General features: G+C 41.7%; 1 protein-coding gene across 1 annotated transcript in view; it reads left to right on the forward strand.

Moving 5' to 3' along the window:
• The first annotated feature begins 3,018 nt into the window (after nucleotides 1-3,018).
• Nucleotides 3,019-18,503, forward strand: part of CIITA (class II major histocompatibility complex transactivator) — a 123,194-nt gene continuing 107,709 nt past the window's right edge. Inside the window, exon 1 of the mRNA XM_066576176.1 lies at nucleotides 3,019-3,055. Within this exon, the coding sequence (XP_066432273.1) occupies nucleotides 3,037-3,055 (19 nt within the window). The 5' untranslated portion in view covers nucleotides 3,019-3,036. The remainder of the gene's footprint in view (nucleotides 3,056-18,503) is intronic.

Genomic DNA, 18,503 nt, shown 5'->3' on the forward strand with positions numbered 1-18,503 from the left:
CTACTTTCATCGATCAGTGCTGTCCACATGAGCTGTGCCAGCCAGTCAGATCAGTGTGTAATGTCTAAAAGTACGTTTACACAGAGCATCTATTGTTAAAAAAAAATCACTGGATTATTTGAATTGTTTATCGTTCATTTCATGCAAGTATGAAAATCATTGTTGGCGTGTTTGCTAATCGTTCAGTTTAAATACCAATCGTTCAGTCGTTCTCATTCTCTGGTACAGTGAATGAGAACGACTGAACGATTTAGCGAACAAACAATTTACCTGCCCGTATAAACAGGCTGCACGAGCGAACTCTGACATTGTTCACTCATGTGAATGATAACTCAAACAGTCTTAAAGCACCCTCAGGGCTTCTTCAGACAAATGTATTTATTTATCAATGCTGAAAGATCCCGCTTGCAAAACGCGTAGAATGGAACCCAATGATTTCAATGGGTTTATTTTGATTTCTTTTTTTTGCATGCGCAGTTCTCACTGGTACAAAGAAATAGGACCTGCTCTATTTTGGTTGCCTTTGCACACCAAATAGGCCCACAAAGGTCTATGGAAGGTGTGCAAATGTGCACATATGTACGCACGGGTATGCACAAAATGCTGCGTATAACTATGAACACCTGCCTATGTGAACCAGCAGTGCCTGCACGAATATGCATACTATTTGCACAGGCACACGTGCAAAGTACACTTGTTCTCTGCGCACAAACATTGTGCAGGTGCATGTGTATTTTGGAATACGCTAATCTGAAGGAGCCCTAATCCTGCAGGAGAGACTCTGTGACAGAGTTTAACCCTATTCTACTGCCTTTTTCACGCTGACTTGAAGAAGTCTGCTCCTTTTGGGTGAAAGTGAGCCACTTTGAGTTAAGCATATATTCCAGGGTGTATGCATAGTCCTAAATTATGTCAAATTACAAGATCCCCCTCAGTTCATGTACTGAGAAGTCACAGCATCCCAATACTGGGTTAATTCTGAGCCTAGAACGGAAGCAGCCTGGCGACTGGCCACATATATTCCAATGTGAAATACCACTGGGAAACCCCACTAGAAGTGAGATTTCATATGATTAATGATTTCATCACTTATCTTTATGAACTTGAGGATTTATGAAATTTAACCTTAGATGATCATTTTTAAATACATACAAACAATTGTGAATTCCCGTCAGACAGCGCACTGTATATAGTAGTATGTAAAGAAAACAAGAGTTTCACAGAACTCTCTGAATAGCAAACACTACTTTGAATATTCCTCATGAGGTTGTGTAGGATCATGTTCTATGGCTCATTAAAATGTTAAAGACCATATAATCACAGAACTCACAAACAAAACTAGATTAACTTCAGCAAACACAACAAGTCGGGGATTTCAGTGCTGCAAATCAGGTGTACCAGTTTCCCCTTTGTGTTTAATTTGGCACAATAAAGTACTTCCTGGAGCTGATGGTATCTCTTTAGCTCTGACATTTGCTGCAGTTTTACCTAAAGCATAACTTATAATGGTTAATCTTACCAGTTACTATAAATTACCGCTATTTCCTTGCAACAACTCTGAAGATCGCCAGCACATACGATGTGATATCTGCATATATAGAGGCGAAAGCCCTCACTGACTGACTGACTCAGTCATCAATACATGCAAACATCAGTACATGCAGTCTGAGGAGAATCTAACGCTCCTCTATATGTATACTTATTTTAGTCCTTGGTTACTCCGAAATAACAACGACTTCATAAAATTTTCAGTGCGAACAACATGTAAACAACTGTACCAAATTAACTCGCGTGAAGCCGGGTATATCAGTTAGTTTTACTATATATATTATAATTCAGTGGGCTTCAACTACTGGTTTGATACCCCTTTATATCTTCCTCTAGGAATCATTCCTCTTCCATCAACCGTTTGTTATAGCATTGATATATTACTTCTTTCTTCATAACATCATAGCTGTCACGGAATGCAAGACTATACCATGCAATCTCAGAGTAAGGCCTCTTTCACACGACCGCATGCGCTTTTATGGTCGCCCGTATGCGCCGTAAAATCACATGAATGAAGAATTGCTGCGATCTAGTCCAGAACTTCATCCACATATTTTCTGCAATTCACACAGGCGGCTGCTGCGTATCAGCAAAAAAATATGCTGCAGCATATCTTGGCAAGAGATAGAGTAAGACCTATCTTTTGACACAGCGTATAAAATTGGCGACTGGAAATGATTTGCTTCTGGGGTAATGATATGGGGCTGCCTACAGTGAAGACCAGATTATGTTTGGTTGCGTTAAAGGGTGAAAACTACAGAACCCCAGGTGATGCCTCCAGATTTATCCCTATGCCAAATCTGTTTGGTAGTAAAGCGGATAGATTCATATGATGCTCTGAGCTTGGGTCAGATGGCTCACAATCAGGCTGGGACACTTGTCCATATTAGGCCCCTGTGTACATGGACGTGTATTCACTGGCGGTAGACCGCCGGTGAACCACGCCGGCCGACACTTTCCATAGCATTGCTATGGAAAACGCCGGCCCCTGTCCATGAGCGGAGAATCATTGCAATTCTCTGCTCGCGGCGGGCAATTTGCAGCATGCTGCGAATTGCCCCAATTCTCTGCGGCCCCGCCTATCTATCAGATATGCCTGACCGGCGGAGATTCGGTGGCGGCTCCTGCTCACGGGCGGCAGCTCCCGCGGTGGAGATCTGCCGTGGGACTTCACAACGCCCGTGGACAGCCGGCCTTAGATATGCAGAAATGTATTCATAATACACTTATGTGAAACCAGACTAAAGGTAATAGGCCACACCAAAACTCACGTTGTTGGTATCGCCACCCAGTTTTCCTTGTACATTTAGCTTGCTTTCATTTTCATTTTGCACTTTGTTATATCCACAGATTAAATTATAACAGAACATGGGGATTTTTTAATGATATGCTCCATTTCTAATGAAGGTAGTCACACCCTTCATAGGGAGTTTTGAATAATCCATTCTCCAGAATCAAGTCACAACCTGTTGCAGAAGGAGCATCTAGATGTCTTTTCAACAAAAAGGTATGTCTGATACTTAATATATGTTCACATTATTATTTACCTCCATGTTTTATTTTGGTAACTGGTTAGAAGGCAGACAGTCATATTATGTCGCATTTCTGTGGGCTAGGTTTAGGGATTGTTCGGAGTTTGCCAAACATGTGTTACTGTATGTCTATCTGTCATTCACTCCCTTTGAAACAAATTCATCTTGGAATACATTTTTATTCTGTATTTCCATTCCAATATACTTCATGTAAAGGTATATCCTGGTATATACTAACAGAACGTACAGCATATGTCAAGAGAACACTCTCACAGCATGCATTTAGCTAATGATGGTCTATTGGAAAAGTAGACAGATCAGAAGAATTCCTGTTGTTGCAGTAACAATAATTACTGAAATGCTCTACGTATATGTACTCGGAGAAATAGATCCATCATTTCTGGATTCTGTTACTTCTTTGAAATTTGGGTATGGTACGGAAAGGTTTCTTCCTCTATGGTTATACACAACAATTATTATTTTAGTGACAGTGTTATGCTGTTCCTCTATTATTACTTAGAATCAATCGTAACGCTATGGACACCGTCTGGGGGCAAATTTTTGTAATATACAATAGCATTTGCCATTGATTCATCTGATGCAGACAAGTGTGTCCTGTATGGATGTACTCTAAAGATATGAAATGGCTTACTAGGTCCGAGCCAATGCCAGCGTTCTATATCATTATATTCGTATAGTTCTATTTTAGCGCTTTTGAATTGTCCTGTAATTGCCAATAAATCTAACATTAAAAGAGTTGTCCAGCTGTAAACTATTGATGGCCGGTCCTCTAGTTAGGTCATCAGTAGTGATTCGGCAGGGGTCTGTCGCCCATAACCCTCAGCGATCCGCTGTGCAGCAGGCCTGTGCGCTACGGACTCAAGCCGATTTCTGCTGGGAGCAGACCATTCCAATCTCACTGCAGCGGCCCAGCTTGGTATCACACACAAAGGGGCAGATTTATTCTTTTTCATATATTTATTAATGACCTGGTAGAGGGATTGTGCAGCAAAATATCAATATGTGCACATGACACAAAACTATGTAAAGAAATTAACACAAGAGAGGACACAAGGTGCTTGCAAGAGGATCTGGATAAATTGGGCGCTAAAAAGTGTCGAATGAGGTTTAACACTGATAACTGTAAGGTTCTGCACATGGGCAGGGAAATACATGTCACCATTACACCCTAAATGGGAAACCACTGGGTAACACTGACATGGAAAAGGACTTAGGGATTTTAGTTATCTGTAAGCTTAACTGGAGCAACCAGTGTCAGGCAGCTGCTGCCAAGGCAAATGGGATAATGGGGTGCATCAAAAGAGGTCTATGGACACATGACAAGAACATTGTTCTTCCTCTTTACAAGTCACTGGTCACACTACACATGGAATACTGTGTACAGTTGGGGCACCAGTACTCAAAAAGGACGTATCAGAGGTTGAGTGTGTACAAAGGCTGGCAATTAAAGTAATAAACGGAATGGGCGGACTACAATACCCAGGAAAATTATGAAAATTGGGATTATTTAGTTTAGAAAAAAAGACGACTGAGAGGCGACCTAATAACTATGTATCAGAGGACAATACAGAGATCTCTCCCATCATCTATTTATACCCAGGACTGTGACTGTAACAAGGGGGCGCCCTCTATGTCTAGAGGAAAGAAGGATTCTACACCAACATAGAATGGGTTCTTTACTGTAAGAGCAGTGAGACTATGGAACTCTCTGCCGAAGGACGTGATGATGGCAAATACGGTAAAAGAGTTCAAGAGAGGCCCAGACGTCTTTCTTGAGTGATATAATATTATATGTTACAATCATTAACAACTTTTAAAGTGTTGTTGATCCCGGGATTATTCTGATTGCCAGATTGGAGTTAGAAAGGAATTTTTTTTCCCTTAAATGGGTAAAATTGGCTTCTACCTCATTGGGGGGGATTGCTTTCCTTCAGATCAACATTGGGGGTTATTAGGCTGAAATGGATGGACATGTCTTTTTTCGGCCTTACATGCTATGTTATGAAACTATCTAGAAGAAAATCTGTCTTAGGGTGAATGCCCACGGACAAATTCGCATCACATTTCCCACAGCGGAAATCCGCACGTGAATTCTGCAGTGGCAAGGTTCTATTGAAGCTAACAGCTTTCTGCCTGCCAGTGCACACATTTGTACCACGGATTTCCGCAAGTGTGAAAGAATTGCGGCATGTTCTATTTTACTGTGGTTTCGCTGCAGGAGGGCTCCATTAATATTAATGAAAGCGAAGCCGCGAAAATCCATGCGGAAAAACGCGGTCACTCGCTGGCACTTTTTTGTTTTGATTCACAGTACTCCTGCAGTGCGTATTCCGCATCGCTCGTGGGCATGAGCTCTTAGTTGCACCCTAGCATACAATGACATTGCAGCTTTCATTTTATCAGAGCAGGATACAAAATGAAAGCTGAACTGTGATTGGTTGTTAAGGGGCAACCAAGAATGTTTTTATTGTAGACAGTTTCATAAATCTTCTCAAGAGTTCCCACTGAACCTTGCTTCAGGAATCAGCTCTGATCCTAAGTTGATGGCCAGCAACTTAAAATGAGGTAATGTAGCAATTTAAACATATAGACAATCACATTGTTGTGAAAGAAGATAGATGCTCCGACAGTGGAAATCGAGTTAATGAAATGCTGTTAGTTCTCATATGTAGCCTATATATAGTAGGGATCAATTACGCTGGTGTGGCAGGTTGGCACCTGTATATTTCTGCATTGGTGTACCAGACAAGCTCTTTGATTGGAGTTATCTTAAAGACTCCTTCCCACATTGGTCTTTTCTGGCATTTTAAAATGCATGAAAATAAATATTTTAAAACACCAGAATTTCTTAAAATTCAGCGTGAGTTTTTATTTTAATTTCCATAATTCAAGACAGACGTTTAGCAATAACATCAGGCTGCAAAAAATGCCATTAAAAACACTGTTATTCGTGGAGCTTTTCTGAAATACGCCATGCGTGAAACCAGCCTGCGAACAGGGTATTTAAGAGTCCGTTAAGATGAGCCGATTTATTGTTGGAACGAGCGACCGGTGTCAGAGCTACGGCGGCTTCACACAAGCGTATGTGGAAAATCGCGTGTAACGTATTTGCTCATGAATGAAGTGGATGAGTTTGACTTTCACGCGTATCTGCACATATTACTGTACTTTTTGGGCATGCACGGCCAGTTCACAGGTGCGATACATCCCTTCTGTGGATTAAAAGGCTTTTTAGCCTAATGAGTTCAAGATATGTTCTTTTTTCATGGTTTTGCAGTGTTTCAGGCATCGCCTTGTGTATTTGCGCACTTCCCATAGACTTCTATGGGGGCCTTTTCACTGCAAAACGCAGAAAGATAGAGCAGGTACTACTGTTTCCAACATGTGCAAAATGCACGATCAAAACACGCTCATGAGGAGTCCAGCGGCATCACTATTCTCTGTATTTTGCGCGCGTATACTTTATTTGTGAAAAAACATGTACAAAAAAGCCCTTAGCTTGTTTTCTTGGGCAGCCTGTTTAGATAAGCAGATACATCATTGGCTCATTCAAACGAGTAATGTATCAGTTTTCTTGTACATTCACTATACTGGCGAAGTCAGATGAACGTTTTTGTGTGCGCCTATGTGCAGAGTGCCAGTGAAGCCAGTGAGAAGACGCGCCAGAGCTGCACAGCGGCGGAGAGATGTATATATATATATATATATATATATATATATATATATATATATTTTATATATATATTTTTTTTTTTTACAGCAGCTAGGGATGATTTTTAGTGAAGGGCTTATATTTCAAGCTCTGCCCAGAAAATCACTGCAGGGGTTGCCGGCATCCCATTGCTCTCAATGGGGCCGGTGGCAGCAGCGCTGGCCCCATTGAAAGCAATGGGAACTGAGCTTTGGTCACACGCATTTTTAACATGCGTAGATTGCATTTTTATGCGCACATAGGTGCGCAAACCCCCCCCCCCCCCCCCTCATCTGACTGAGCCCTATAAATGAACAAAAAAGACTGAATGAGCGCTACCTAAACTGAATAATAAATGAACCAGCCAAGGATAATTTTTATGCCCGCATAACAGGAACGACGAACGAAAAGCAAACGATTATCGGTCATTATTTTGTCATTGGCGTGTCCTTAGACTGAACAACCTCGTTCACTTTTGCTTTAGTCAACACAACAAAGGTTAGTGTTTTTTTTTCCATGTTCCTGTATGGAGCAATGTCACACCAATGACAATCCAGTAACCCGGCACTGCTACTGTAACCATTGCCACAACACGAATCAATAGCTTTACAAAGTCCTTATACTGCCCAAAACTATGCCCGGTGCCAGTGCACCGCTCCCTGTGTACAGTGGCAATACATACAAACTGCTGTTTATAGCGCCTGTTGATAAACTAAATGGGGAATCCCTAACAAGCCGTTCTCATACATGAGAGAGATTTTCTCAGCGGTGTTCCAAGTCTGATCAGAATGGTCTGGAATTTCCCTTTTAAATCTTAACATAAGACAATAGAGACGGTTATTATCCAAGAGTAAACAACCGATAACTGGTCAGCCAGAACTTATTGTACAACCTTTATGGCAGTAACCTGGAATTACTGGTCGAGTTTCCAAAATATCAATGTTTATACTATAATCAATGGAAAACTTTAGATTTTTTAATTGATTTGCATGTATTTTGTACTTAGAATTTTTTATATAAAAATTTACCTTAGATTGGCTTCAGCAGCTTTACAGTATTCCAATACAAGCAAGCTGTTGCATACACACTCAATATCATCAGAAGTGTTATCTGATGGCTTATCTCTAGCCCCTTTCTCTTCTCTCTTGACTGCTTATTAAGGTCCATTTAGACGCAACAATCGTCGCTCAAAATTCGTTCAAGCGATCAAAAGTGAGCGATGGTTTTGCTTTTAAAGACGAACATTTAAACGTAACGATAATTATCGGAAAATGTACGATAAACGATAATTGAACGATAGTTTGTTTGAATGGCGTGTTCATCAGTGAAGGTAAAAAAATGAGGTAAAAATCGTTAAATGGCTAAATGATTTTCATTTAAACCAAACGACAAGCAAACTACCAAGCGATGGATTTTAAGCGGACTGAAAGACAACGATGAACGAATAACGAAAAGAGCACGATGGGCGCGTTTACACGTAATGATTATCTCTCAATTTCGACACTTAAGGAATTTTGAGCAATGATCGTTGTGTCTAAATGGGCCTTCAACCCTCTCCAATCCACTGTCTGACCTCTGAAGACATTATGATTTAAGGCTGTACAGCTTCGATGTTGGAAGACGTCCGTCTGGGTTCTCTTACTATATATTGCCAGCCTCTCTGCTGTTGGAGCCTATCCAATGTGTCACCTCATGCAGTACTGGCTTTAGCCAGCAGATAGCGCCGTTGTATAACGGCAGAAAAAGAGTAAGCCCCCCTAGGAAAACCAGGATACAAATTTGATTGGAAAGGTTTAACCTGAATTCCTATCAAGTTAATTAGATTTACTCAGAATTTAGCACATAAAAAAATTAAAAGACCAACTTTCATAGAATTTACTCTCAACTACCATTGGTTGCAAGTATGCAAACGTGCATGTCGGACAACTCTCTGTGCAACAGAAATATGGCCCTAGAGTACGGAGAGGTCACATAGCCTCAGTCCACGTTCTTGCTATCAAAAGGCTATTGCCTCTTAACCCCTTCCCGCCACAGAACGTAGCTATGCGTCCTGGCAGGAGGGGTACTTAATGCAACTTACATCCCAGGGATAGCACAAGATCAGAAGAAATCCCGTGCTATCTGGCAACAAGAGCTGGCTGTCACCAATAGCCGGCCTCCCGCTGCAACAGCGGGGGTGCATCGGAGCAGCGACCCCCACTATTAACCCCTTCCCTGTCGCAATCTATGTAAATCGCGGCATGTAAAGGGCTCACAGAGGGAGCGCACTCTCTTTGTGACATCATCAGACTCTCGCAATATAATCGCGGAGAGCCCGACAGGTTGCCGCAGCAGCAGGATGCCATATATAGGCGCCTGGCATTGCCAGTGCCTGTGATCACTAATACAAGCGATAAGGCATTGCAGGACAGAAGTCCTGTAATGCCTTATCATAGCGATCATTGGTGTGATTGTACAAGTCCCCTACAGGGACATAAATAGTCTAAAAAAATATAGAAATAATGTTAAAAAAAGAAAAATGTAAAAAAAAACCCTTTTCTTGTGCTTTTTCCTAGATTAGCATTAAAAAATATTTTTTAAAAATTAAAATCCCACATATTTGGTATCGTCGTATCTGTAACAATGCGTACAATAAACTGAACACACTATTCATTCTGCACAGCAAAAAGCATTAAAAAAACTCTAAAAAAAATTTTCTTTCATTTTGTCTCCAAAAAAACACAATAAAAGTGATCAAAAAATCCGTATGTACCCCAAAATGGTACCAATAAAAACTACAGCTCGTCATGCAAAAATAAACTCTCATAGAGCTCTGTCCATGGAAAAATAAAAAAGTTATAGGACTTTGAATGCAGCGATTTAGAAAAAAAATTCTTTCCAAAAAAAGGGTTTTTATTGCGGAAACGTGGAAAAACCTAAAAAAAAAGAATTTTGGTATCATTGTAATCGTACCGACCTGCAGAAAAAATGTAGTGCATCATTTATGCTGCATGATTAACGCTGTAAAAAAAAAAAAGCCTATGCAGAATTGATGCGTTTTCTCTCCCTGCTATCATAAAAAAATTATTAAAAGTTTTACAATATAGTCTATGTACCCAAAATGGCACCAATAAAAACTTCATTTCACCACCCAAAAAACAAGCCCTTATACGGCCGCGTCGACAAAAAAATAAAAAAGTTATGGCTTTTGAAAAATGGAGATGAAAATCTACAAAAATCGTTGCGTCCTTAAACCCAAAATAGGCCATGTCCTTAAGGGGTTAATGGACTCACTTTTCACTTGCAATGATAGCAACACAGTAGACACTTGGCTTTCTTCCAAGAACACTTCGGGTTGGGTTAACATTCTTCTCTCTTAGTCCTAAGAATAGAACAGCTGCCCACTCCCAGGCTACAATCTGCTGACCACTCACTCACTTACTCAGCCTCACACAGCCCACATTGACCCACCTTTGACTCCTCATGAAGCTACAGTCTCACTTAGCCCATATTGCTCTAGATATATCTCTCTCAGGGCTGAAGTCCCACACAGCCTGCAAGACACTCTGCTCAGCCAGTTCGTAGTTTCTCTCTCTGATGACACTCCGGCCTTTTTGCATGGCACTGCTGAATATATGGGTCTCCATCTCAACTTCTAGGAATCCACTGTACAGTTTCAACTCAGGCTCAGTGTTGCCTGTGCCAACTTCCAGACCATTGCCACTTCCCTCAGTAGATAAGCTCAGGGCTAATTACCAGTTTGCTAAACAATAGGTTATACCAAACAGTGCCCATAAATAGACTCAACTCTGCCCATCCTACCAGTAGATGGCAGAGTGCTTTAGTGCCAATGCACAGAGCTATGTCAGTTTTAAACTCTTTCTAGGGCAGCACTGATGCTGGCAATTCCTCCTGCAAACTGGCAGCAAGAAAACCATCATTCCTGCAGCACCACCACGTATCCGCTAGTCCACTATACCACAGACCACAAGGCGCACTGACAATGGGGCACAGTATTAAGGTGTTCTAAAAGTTTTGACCGATTGTGTATGTATTATTATAAATACAATATTGGTCAAAAGTTTTAGAACACCTCAATTTTTGCAGTTTATATTGACATCTACAGAGTTTAATGTCTCAACTGTACTTTGAAAGGAAAGCATAGAAGAAATAAATATGTTAAAGGGGTTGTCTCGCGGCAGCATGTGGGGTTATACACTTCTGTATGGCCATATTAATGCACTTTGTAACATACATCGTGCATTAAATATGAGCCATACAGAAGTTATTCACTTACCTGCTCCGTTGCTAGCGTCCACGTCTCCATGGCTCCGTCTAATTTCGCTGGCTTCTTGCTTTTTTAGACGCGCTTGCGCTGTGCGGTCTTCTGCCTGGTGAATGGGGCCGCTCGTGCCGGAGAGCTGGTCACCGCGTCGTCATCGTAGCTCCGCCCCGTCATGTGTGCCAATTCCAGCCAATCAGGAGGCTGGAATTCGGCAATGGAACGCACAGAGCCCATGGTGCACCATGGGAGAAGACCCGCGGTGCACCATGGGAGAAAACCGCAGTGCATCCCTGGGAAAGGACCGGCGGCCATCTTAGGGAGAAGATTTTTTAAACTCCTTATTTCGTCAGATCGGTGAGCAGCAAGCGGTTTAAAAACCGCTTTAATTTGCTATTTTATGCCAGGGGGGTGACAGGGGGAATGGGGTAATGTTAAATTTTGATGCTTGCTGCGAGACAACCCCTTTAAGATGAATAAAAAAATGGATTAACTTTGTTTAGATTTAAAATTAAATCTGGATTTTTGACCCTTGAAAGTAGCCCCTTCTAGCTGTTATAAAAGCTTCAGGTCTTAAAAGTTGGTTGTGATTTTGTCCAGTTTTGCAACTGTGAAAATCACAGATACAAAACGGGATTAAAAAAACCCATTGGTTTCAATGGTTTTGTTTTCACTATCAGGATTCTCGCACGTTAACCCTTTCCAATCCACTGTCTGACCTCCGAAGACATTGTGATTTAAGGCTGTACAGCTCCGATGTTGGAAGACATCCGTTGGGATTCTCTTACTGTATATTGCCAGCCTCTCTGCTGTCGGAGCCTATCCAACATGTCACCTCATGCAGTACTGGCTTTAGCCAGCAGATAGCGCCGTTGTATAACAGCAGAAAAAGAGTAAGCCCTGTAGGAAAACCAGGATACAAATTGAATTGGAAAGGGTTAATACTACGTGCAAGAAAAGATAGGACTATCTTTCTCACATGTAGAAAAACTAGGTGCAAGAAGGATAGGGCAGGACCGATCTTCCATTGTTTTTCAAACAATAGCGTAGAGTTTGAATAATCAAATCAGCTGCATTGAAAAACAGATAGAAAGGTTTTATGACCAAAGGGGTTTAAATTTGTTAAATCTTATGAGATTGAAATCTGTGATTGAGTTATATGTTAACTATACTTACTTGAAACTTCAATAAAAATCTGACATCTTGGAAGAGCTTTTCCAATTTTAATGTGACTGTCAGGGGGTTAAGAAATGAAAGCAGCATTCTGATTAGTTGCTACAGGCCCCATGACTTACCCTTCTGTTGGACAGTTTTGATTAATGAGACCCATAATTTTAGATTTTGCGGTTATTGCCAGCAATATTATTAAAGTGGTGTTTTTATGTGTTTGGTTATTCAGTTTATATAATATGCCAATTAAAAGCTGATCTTGTCTTCTGCGCTAAGCATTTAATTCCTGCCATTTGCAGCATACCAATCAATCCATTCCTGATTTAACCAGACATTCATATATCAACACCAAAGCAAAAATCTGCACAGGACACAGAATTAGTATACCATAGGACAAAACAACACAGACACGCAAAAGAAACAGTGGCTGAACCAAAAAATGAATGTCAGCAATTCATATACGGTATGCTATAAGACAGACATAAAAGGAAGAGAAAATGCAAGCTAATCACAAAGTATCCAAATATAAAAATATTAAGAAAAGTGTATATTTAAAATCCGCGTACATATATTTCTAAGAATGTTAACCCTTTCCAATCCACTGTCTGACATCTGAAGACATTCTGATTGAAGGCTGTACAGCTCCAAGGTCCGAAGACGTCCAGCAGGGTATTCTTACTGTATATTACTGGCCGCTCTGTTGTCGAGGGCCTCTCTAGCATGTCCCATACCGCCAGCAGATGCCACCATTGTATAATGGGAGAATGAGAAAGCCCCTAGGAAGCCCTGAATCCAAAATGGGATTGCAATGGGTTAATACATTGTGGATAATAACTTCATATATAATGCATTTACCCCATCACTCGTAATCACTGATCCCATCTTATTGCACTTGCTTTTACATTTTGATAGACACTAGTTCTAGGAGTAAAATTACACCTATTTGAAGTCTATGTGTCACCTATAGTATGAATCAAGTTAAACATATTTTCTTAGAATTTTGGGTGATTTTTTTTTAAATTGAATCTTCGATCATGAATCTTGCAACCTATAAAAAAAACTTAAATACTGTAGTTTTCACACTGACCTCGAAGGCTAATAATAGACTGAGACCGGTTTCACATCTGCGCTGGAAGCTCCGTTTGGAGATTCCGTCGCAGATCCGGCACAAAATACTGGAAAATAGTAGCGTTTTTTCTTCAGATAAAATGCCAGGCAGCTGAGTCATTTTAGTCAATGAGGTCCGTTCTGTGCTGTTCGGTTCCATCATAAGACAGATCTGTTCGGCCAGGGGACAGAGCAGGAATAGAGAACCACCACCGATGTGAAAGCAGCCTGATACTTCCTGTTCAGTGGAGAAAACATTCCAGAAGTCATCTCATTATCATCACAGACAGGAAACACCTATATTGTAATGTCTTACTAGCACAGGATAGGAGCTGTAGGTGTAGTAGCCGTGAAAGTCAGTAGTCAGGATAGCCAGGAGTCATTATTGGGAAGTCTCAGTTTGCAGTACCAAGGGATGAGGCAGGTAACATAGTGGGATGGAAGGCCAGAGGTCAGCAACAGGAGGTCTCGGTGTGCAGTACAAAGGGAGGAGACAGGTAACAAGGTCAGGAAGGGAGCTAGAAGTCAGGAGATCTTGCAGAAATAGTGGTAAAGCAGGCAACGTGAAGCTGGATTAAACAGTGCTGTGATGCAGATTAATCACACGCTGGTGCAGTGGCAGGGCCAGGCTTTCATAGGAAGTCTAATCAAAAACTGGGTGGAGCTAGGACATGGGCTGGGTTAGCAGGATCTGGGAACAAGGCAACAGGTATGCAGGGGAACTGTCCAAGTGCTGATGGCTCAATAAGAAGGGCTACCGCTTGGAGTGCAGGAGGTTCCCAGTTTGAGTCCTGACATATATTTATAGATAACACTTGATCACACAATTGACAATGGATGACAGACACAGCTCATCTACGCCCCTCTTTGCAAAATGACCTATGTACATGTCAGAGCATGCCTAGAACACTCTCCCGTAGAAGTCAATTGGTCCTTTCACCTTCTGCAGTTACAAACTGCATATCTTTGCACAAGTCACACTAGTGCAAAAATGTGTAGCTTTATGGCCTTCGTGCACCCAGTATAACATTAAAAAAAGGAACTGAGGCTTAGCAAAAGGCAGGCGTGGCCTACCATATTTATTATCATTTCCGTTAGAAAGTGGTGGAAATTATAGTGGAAATCTATAGAACTATATCATCCTCATCAATAGCATCTCCGGCAATCAGCTGTTTGCCTGGACTGTCAATCTATTGTATGGAGGTGCTGTGCTGGAGGAAGCAGACAACTCCATACATTGTGCAGTGAACCAGGCTGATATTGCAGGGCAAATTCCATTCACTTCAAGCTATTGTGGTTTGACAGTGTTTTTGATGTGGATTTTAATTTTCTATCAAAAATGCATTCTAAAAAAGGTATGCGTATTAACAACAATCGTTGTGGTTTTGCAATGTGATTTGGGGTTCTGTGGCTTTTACAGTTGAAGAACACTGAAACCATTTACCTGTAAAAGCTACATGACTGAATACCACATCGCAACACCACAGTGATTTATGGTAATTAAAATGTACATCAACAATGCCACCAAATTGTGATAAAAATGCCAAAAACTGCCAACAGAAACCAAGTCATACAGCTTAGAAAACCAACAGATTTTGTGCAGCTGCTGCTTTATCTTTTCAAGTAATTCATTTAGGGTTTTAGTCCTGTCTTATTTCACGTAGGGGCCTATTCTAATAAAGAAATCCTTTTATATATGCTTTATGGGCGTTCCATAAGATATGTGGGTTCACATCCGGGAATGTGTTATGGGTGAAGTACTCCTTTAAGTCCTCTTCTAAAGTCCCATTTACACACACAAATGTCTTTCAAAAGATTGAAAAATCAGAGATCGTTTTGCATAAAGTACTAATAGGCACTAATTGCTATTAGTACTTTATTAGCTTCATTTGCATGCAAGTGAGCTTCTGTCAGCTATTACAGAACTCAGCAGGAGGTCTGAACTCTGTAATTAGCTCCATTGTTAAGCCAGGGGTTCAGCCATGGAGAATTCAGAAACATGAGCAGCAGACACAGCATGCGGTCCTGCTTATCAGCTGTTCTGCTGGAGGGGCTGTGAGCTGAGAACAGCTGTAACAATGTTAACAGCTGTAATCAGCTCTCCACAGGCAGAACACAGCATGTGGTCCTGATTATCAGCTGGTCTGCCGAACAATGGTTTTCAAGCAGAACTGAAAACTGTTGTTCGCCGAACAGTGAAAGATAGGCACATCTAGACACAATGGTTATTGCTCAAAAGACGGATTTTGAGCGATAATCGTTGTGTCTAAATGGGCCTTAAGTTGTTTCTATGTTCCATCTGTGATAAGAAAGATTCATTATGTTGGTGGCTGATTGTATTGTTAAACTACAATCACTGAGATAGCAGCACGATCAGACCAAGTGATTGATTCAATTGTCGATTCTTGAGAGAGTGGTAGTAGATTTCTATCTAGTATGCACATATCTATCTATGAATAACTAATATGAACACTTGAGTGGAAGAAGTAATCTCTCTCAGAGCTGTGCATTACTTGCTAAACATCAAAGAGTTCATTCCTCCACTATATGACCCCTAAAAATTGGGTCTGGTTGCGTAAATTTGAGATGGTATCAATGTTATCAGATACTGCATTGAAATTACCGCAAATACAGTAAGTAGTTTGCCTTGTTTAGAAGGGATACATAAGATTTAATGTCTGGATCTTCTTTGTTTTTTGTTATGGGCAAAGATTGAAGCTAGCATGTATTTTTGTTGTTTATATAACAAATCTGCCTTGTGAGTCTATTATCTCTTGGATAAGCTGAAATGCCACACAGTTTCTTATTGCAATTAGAACTCTGGATTTAGTAGTAAAGTAAGACTAAAAAATTGGGGGATATCTAATGGCATATCTCGATATTATGTGTGTTTATTGTGCACGAAAAATATCTTTTTGGCATTTTCCCACATAAATGTATGTTTTTGTGGGTTATTAAGCAGTGGAATCTGACCCTGCCCGCCGCCGAGGACACTGCTTACCTGTCCAGGTCTTCTGTGTGCCTTCTATTTTCTTCACTGCAGATGTGTGCGGAAGCGCCGGCCGGCGCGCTGCCGCGCATGCGCAGTGGAGTTTTTTTGTTTTTTTTAAACTCCTGCTTTCCAGTGATGTGGCCCATCTGCAATTTACTTGCGGACCGGCTGTGGATCAGAAGGCTTCCACTGACTCCAATGGAAGCAACGCATGCGGGAGCCGCGCTGAAATAGAGCATGCTGGGAGTTGGTTTCCAAATCAAAAGGTCTGCAAATCAAATCCGCATGCTTTAATTCATGTGCGGACGCCCATGCTTCCCTATGGGCGACCTGATTTGCGAATCTTCTGTGCGAGTGACCCGCGCAGATTCCGCAAATCAGATCCACCCGTGGACACTGGGCTTTATTTGCCTGGGGTCTCTGGTGTTCAGGAAAAATCCAAACTCCACTGTCATAAAAGGTTGATTTCTTTGTCCAGCCATTTGATAACCAAAGTGATGTTGTTGTGGGTTATCAGTAGATGCACAGGTAATCTCCATTGCCTGTAATACAAGATCTGGCCACTGCAGTGGGAACAGAGCTGTCAGCTTCCTTCAAAAATCAGGTCAGTGCATGATCACATTGGCCCAGTGAGTAGTTGAAGGATGAGGATCCCAGGCAGCAGACTCCCGCCAATCTACTACAGAAGGCTTGTCCTGAGGATAGGCCATCAATAGTTTACAACTAGACAACCCCTTTAAAGGAGTTTTCCAGCTACCAGTCCGTTGCACTAGAATATGGTTTTTACAGTGTTAGGCCGCCTGCACACGGGCGGAAATCCCGCGGCAGTATTTCCCGCGGGATTTCCACCACTGAAAGTCTGCATAGGAGTGCATTACAATACGCACTCCTATGCAGACGGCCGCGGTTTGGCCGCGCGAAATCTCGCGCGGCAAACAAACCGCGGCATGTCCTATTTTTGTGCGGGGCTCGCACTCACCCGGCCGCCAGCTCCGGTCTGCGCATGCGCCGGCTGCGTGGCAGCCGGCACATGAAAGGGCCGGGGCCGCCAGGCGCGGGTGAGTACGCGCTCGTCCCTGCAGGCTCTCGGGTCGGGTCCCGCGGCGAGAATTCTCGCTGCCGGATCCGACCCGCTCGTCTGCAGGTGGCCTTATTAGAGAGTAACATGGGGCAGACCAGCTTTAAAGGGAACTTGTCAGCTTGGTGTCTGAACTGCAGGCAGCATGTTCTAGAGCAGGAGAACCTGAACAGACTGGTATATAGTTTTGTCGGAATAGATTCAGTATAACTCGTATTTTATTCATTTACATCTCTGCTCATTCTGAGCTAAATAGTCTAGTGGGCGGTCCTATCAGCAATTGACAACTATTTCTGTCTACACAATTTCCACAGATAGCTGTCAATCACTGATAGCTCCGCCCACTGGACTTGTATGCTGAGAATGAGCAGAGATGTAAATGTATAAAATACAAGTTACACTGAATCTTTCCCCATAAAACTATATATCAGTCTGCTCAGCTCCTCCTGCTCTACAACATGATATTTTCCCTATCGAGTCAATATTTGAACAAATGCCGATTTGTTTATTAATACAGTGACAAAATCACTCCCATCATAGCTAAATAAAACCTTTTATCCCACATAGCAGGGTCCACTGTCTAATCACTTTGTCTGTTTATCACCTCAGTCTCAACCAAACTACTAATTCTGAAAGTGGAAGTTCACTTCCTCTTACCAAGTTCACATGATTTATTATAATTTTAGGTTCAGATTCTTCCAAGTGATAGTTTTGCCTTTCTGCGTAGTACTTTGTCTTTGTAACTCCTTTGCTTTACCTATGCTTGCTTGTGAGTTCTAGCCGTATCATTACTGTAAGGAAGTCACAAGATCCGAAGAGATAAGTGTGTTCACATGGGTCACATTTACCTATGACAAATCCAACATGTATTTACAGAAGGGTCAGCAGATGATCCTGATGTGCACTTTTATCAGCTGCAGATCCACACTGCGTGGAGTCTGTGAGAATAATGGCTTACACAGATACTCGCATGCACAAATACGCTTGCGGCTACAGAGCATATCTGCGCATGCACCAGTCTTTTTCTTTTTTTACTGTTCAAACTTCGTGCTTTTAGGAAAGATCAGGCAAGTCCTATATTTTCTCGTGCGCAAGAAACACGG

Source organism: Eleutherodactylus coqui, chromosome 8 (assembly GCF_035609145.1).
Source record: "Eleutherodactylus coqui strain aEleCoq1 chromosome 8, aEleCoq1.hap1, whole genome shotgun sequence".
NCBI lineage: Eukaryota > Metazoa > Chordata > Amphibia > Anura > Eleutherodactylidae > Eleutherodactylus > Eleutherodactylus coqui.